General features: G+C 55.5%; 1 protein-coding gene across 1 annotated transcript; it reads right to left on the reverse strand.

Annotated features, from left to right (window-relative positions):
* Positions 1 to 2: 2 nt before the first annotated feature.
* LOC105816876 (uncharacterized protein C2orf71-like) lies at positions 3 to 3,260 on the reverse strand (the record flags this gene model as incomplete). The annotated part of the gene is made up of 1 exon (XM_012652418.1): positions 3 to 3,260. A coding segment is annotated over exon 1 (3,258 nt), but the record flags the coding sequence as incomplete, so codon positions are not given.
* Positions 3,261 to 4,502: the final 1,242 nt, after the last annotated feature.

The raw sequence follows: 4,502 nt of genomic DNA on the forward strand, positions 1-4,502 counted from the left end.
GGGGGGCTGGAGGCCTTGTGCTGGCGTGGTGGGGAAGTTCGATTCTTGGTTGTGGGTGGGCTTAGCACCCTGGGGCTCACAGGTGGGCTGGGGGCTCCAGAGCTGAGTGGTGGGCTGGGGGACCCCTGCACAGTGGGGGGACTTGGCTGGGCAGGTCTGTGAGAGGAATGCAGGCTGGGGGGCCTCTTGTCTGCTTGGGGCACCCAGTGTGCCCTTGTGGGAGAGGCCTTCCTGGCTGTCGGGGGGCTTCTCTCTCGGCTCTGCCTTGCAGCCTCGGGAGAACGTGGCCCTCGTGTTGGTCTGGCCGGGCTGGGATCTGAGGTCCTGTTTTGCCCAGATGTGTGGCTGGAGTGGTGCCAGGGCATGGCCTTCCGGGGCTGCTTGTGGAGGCTTGTGGCCTTCTCTGCCTGTGCCTGGCTCGGGGCCCCATCCTCCCCCTCTGGGTTTTGGCTGGTGGCTGGCGGGTGGTTGGGGTCCAAGGCAAGCTTTCTGGGATCGCAGCCGCTCTTGCTGCTCCCTGGTCCTGTGCTGTGGGGCCTGGCGAGGTTGGTGTTGCTCTTGTTGGGCAGTAAGTCCACGGGGCTCATGGAGGCTCTCAGCTTTGGGGAAGCCCATGTTCTCCTGGCAGGGCCAGCTCCTCCCTGCCCTGGTACCGGGGTCCCTTCGGGGGAGCTCTCTGCTGACTTGCTGCTTTCTGGGAACTCCAGAGAAGTGAATGATTTGTCCATGAGGACTTCCAGAGGCGGTGGAGGGAGGTGCTCTGGGTCCCCCTCCACTTCACGGTTGATGTCTGCACTCTTGGGTGCTTCTGTTGTAGGCACAGGGGGAAAGATAGGTGCTAAGGGCCTCCAGCCTGTGCCCACTTTGAAAGGTTCTCTGCCTAGTGCTGGAGAAATTTGGGGCTTAGGATACAAAGGGGCAAGCCCCCTGTAAATGGGAAACCTAGGTGGCATGATGGGGACCCCCCACCTCTTAAGGCCGGGGCTTGACCCAGAGTTCTTGGAATCACCCAGTGTCCTCACGCTCTCAGTGGGGCTGAAAGTTTCAATAAGTTTCTTGACTGACGTTCTGGGGGGACAGTCCCTGTCCTTGGCCCTGGGAGCCTCATTGTCCTCATCTGATGGGGTGGCATTTGGAAGCTTCTCTTTCCCCAGCCAGGGCTGTTCGCCCTCAGAGTGGGGACTGCATTTCTGCAAAATGCTCTTGTGCTGACTAGGCAAAATGCTGAAGTTCTTGGTGAGGGAGGCCCTGAGCTTGCTAGTGGTGCTGCTCGGCCCGACCTTGCAGTTGCTGGGCCACAGAGCCGCCGCTCTGGGCTGCAGAATCTGGTCCTGGCTCTGCCCCTGCCCTTTGGCACCCAGGGCATAAAACACCTCCAGCCTCTGACTGAGGTCTCTCTGGACCCTCCGCAGCTCCTGGAGGGTGGAGTCCCCCACCTGGTTCTGAATACATGACTCTGACAGGGACCTCCTCTGCCTCTCGGGGGCCCATCTGCTACCACTGACTGTGCTAGGTCTTGGGGGGACCACTGACCTTCCCTCTTCCTCCTCAGCCCAGTCCTGGTACCCAGAGGGCACGGGGACAAACTTGATCCTTTCACTGATGGCTTCCTTCATCTTCAGAATCATTTCCTGGGCTTGGGGGCTCCTCAGCCTCCTGGGGCGGGGCTGCAACGGGCTTTCCCGGTCAGCAGGTGAAGACTTTGGCCTGGAATGTGGAGCCTTTTCCTGCCATGCACACAGATTCAGGCTGCTAACTTCATCTTCTTCCTCCTCCGGGCTGCTGTCCTCAACTTCACTAAAGGATGGAGCATCCAGCGACCTGGAGCTTTTAGGAAGATGTACTTCTGCAGGGACCCCGATCCCGAAGGAATCGCACAGAGTACTTTTGCCCGGCTCCAAAGGCCTGGAGGTGTTGCTCCCTGGGCCTGCGCTGGAGGGGCCCGGGCTCCGTGCTTCTCCCTGTGCTGCCGGCTGAACCTTTGCCATAGGAGGCCTTGAGAGTGGGCAGTCCTGGGGCCTGTCTGAGCCCATCCAGCACGGACTGTGCTGCCAGGCATGTCCCGACAGCCCGGTTTCCACGTGGGGTGAAGTCACCAGCTTCCATTCTACTGGCTCTGGTGCAAAGTCCCAGCTGTTTTGCTTGGCCAGCTTGTCCACAGACTGCACAGACTCATTGTCGGCACCAATGCCACTGTCCTCGGAACACAAGGGTGGACCCTGCACCCCAGGGTTGCTGGGGGCACTCGCCAGGCTCTCTAGCTGCCCCAGAGCCCTTAGGAGGCATTCATCCACACTCTTCTTCATGCTTAGCTTGTTGTCCAAGAGGCTTGCAGTGGAGTGGAGGTAGCTGCTGGAACCCTCCAGGCAGCTGCCAGTGAGCAAGGCCACCGTGCCGTTGAGCGCCTGCAGCTTGCTGACTGTGTACTGCAGCAGCTGTTGCAGGAGGTCTGGCTGCTCCCAGGGCTCTCCTTTCCTCGACGGCCAAGCCAGATCCGCCCTGACCTCCTGGAGCAGCACTTCTCCATCCTTGGAGATCTCCCCCAAGAGCTGGCTGATCTCCTCGGAGCACAGCAGCAGGAAGCTGAGCATGGGCTGCAGCAGCTCCCGGGTCTGGGTGGCCTGGCGGACGATGCACAGAATGGCTTCATATTTGGAGAGGCTGGAGTGCAGATAGGCATAAGCGTGCTGGTGGGCCTTGACCAGGGGCTCGGGGAAGTCCACTTTGCCTTCAGAACTATGAGCAGGGGGCGTGGTTTGGCAGCGATGGCACTGTTTGCCCGACCTGTGGCATTTTGGCTTCCTTTCCCATTTGGTGGTCTCCTTGGAAGTACTTCCCTCACTCTCTTCCCCAGAAAAGGCTGCCCCTTGCGAGCCGCGGGAGCCCTGTGTCTTGAATGGAGCACGCTTAGCCATGTGGCTTTGTGATTTGTTCAGCTGGGATGGAGAGGTTTTGTGTTTTGGGATCAGTCCTTTCATATCTTTCCTTTGGCATGAAGCAGGGTCTCCCGTGAGCTGACAGAGACCTTCAGCCGTGGTTTGGTTCCTCCTGGAACCTGGCTGCTCCTCCGCTGGCCCCCATCCCTCGGGCAGGTACCCCCCAGCGTCATAGCAGGAGGAGTTTTTAACCAGCAAAGGGATGGAACCTCTTTCACTGCCCCCCTGACATCCTGGCAAAATTGCCTTGGGCTTTTTCAAAAACTGAATGCCACTCTTTGCAACGCTGTTTACGATGTCACTGTGGGAAGGGGTGCACCCCATGGTTTCAGCTTGTAGTCATCTTCCACCCACAACCTTCACAATTTTCAGAGATTTGTATTTGAAATAGGAACAAAAGGAAATCTTACTAGTCCATCCAGGCAATTTTCAGACTAGAATCCTTTGAAGTCCATGGTACAATGTCCTAAACTTGGAACCAGCTTGTCTTCTTCCATGGCTCCACCGTGAAGGGGGAGAGGTACTTGTCCCCCTGTTGTCGTTCTAAGTTTTGGACTCTCTGCTGTTAGTGAGCAGCAGGACAATTCCGAAGTCGCTCAGCCTTGTGGATTATGGGCCTGTGTTTTGCTCGTGTCCTGACAGATGCGGATGGCAAGTGGAGCTTAAGCCTATTAGGTTAATCATGCCCCAGCCAGTCAGCACTCCCAGCGTGTTCTAATATAGAACTTCTCAGCATTTACTATCTTGGGAAGTGGATTATTTTTGCACGTGCTTATGCTTTTAATTCTGTTCAGACGCCTGCCTTATGAAACCTAGAGAAATGAGCCATAATTGCAGAAGGCTCTGGAAGAGACACGTGTGTAGAAGAGAAGCGAGAGCTTGCTGATTACAGAGCCTGGAAGAGGGGTGACCTTCACGGTTTAATAAGGGCAAACTAGCTGAGTGTGCTCCAATATGCTGTTATCAAGAAGACCCCAAAATACACAATAGACAGTAACTGAAGCAATGCATTATTATTGTTTGCATGGCTTATAAAACCCCCATGACTCTAGCGATGGAGAATGTCTCTGAGTAATAGAGTGAATGAAGAAGGCGAGGTTACTTTCCTTTGCATTAGAAAATCGAGTCAGATAGCAGGCAAGCCATCCTCTCTGGTGTGGAGGGGAAAGCAGAAAAAGTCACTGCCATTTAAAGCTGAGACCAGTCACGCTGGACCACAGGGGCTCAGGTAGGCAAAGCTCTCATGGGAAGAGGCTTTTTATTAAACCTTTCTCATAGGAAAGCAAGCTAAAATTTGGCTGTGGACAGCCATTTGGTCATTAGGAGGAGAACTCGAGGGGAAAAAATGTGTTTTTGTTTTTCAGCCCATCCCCTACTCAAGCCAAGCATGGTGCTCCTGCCTGTGGCTAAGTGTGGTAGCTGCCCACTTTTAAACTCCTTTTAAACTTTATTTGCTGTCAGTAAAGTCTAGTAAGGGCTTGGAGTAGAGAGACTTAAGTCCCAACTCCATCTCCTTTTAGTTGGGTGAACTTACAAAAGGTTTTTATCTTCTCTGAGGCAGAGCTC

This window comes from Propithecus coquereli, unplaced genomic scaffold, assembly GCF_000956105.1.
Source record: "Propithecus coquereli isolate 6110/MARCELLA unplaced genomic scaffold, Pcoq_1.0 Scaffold39, whole genome shotgun sequence".
NCBI classification, from domain to species: domain Eukaryota; kingdom Metazoa; phylum Chordata; class Mammalia; order Primates; family Indriidae; genus Propithecus; species Propithecus coquereli.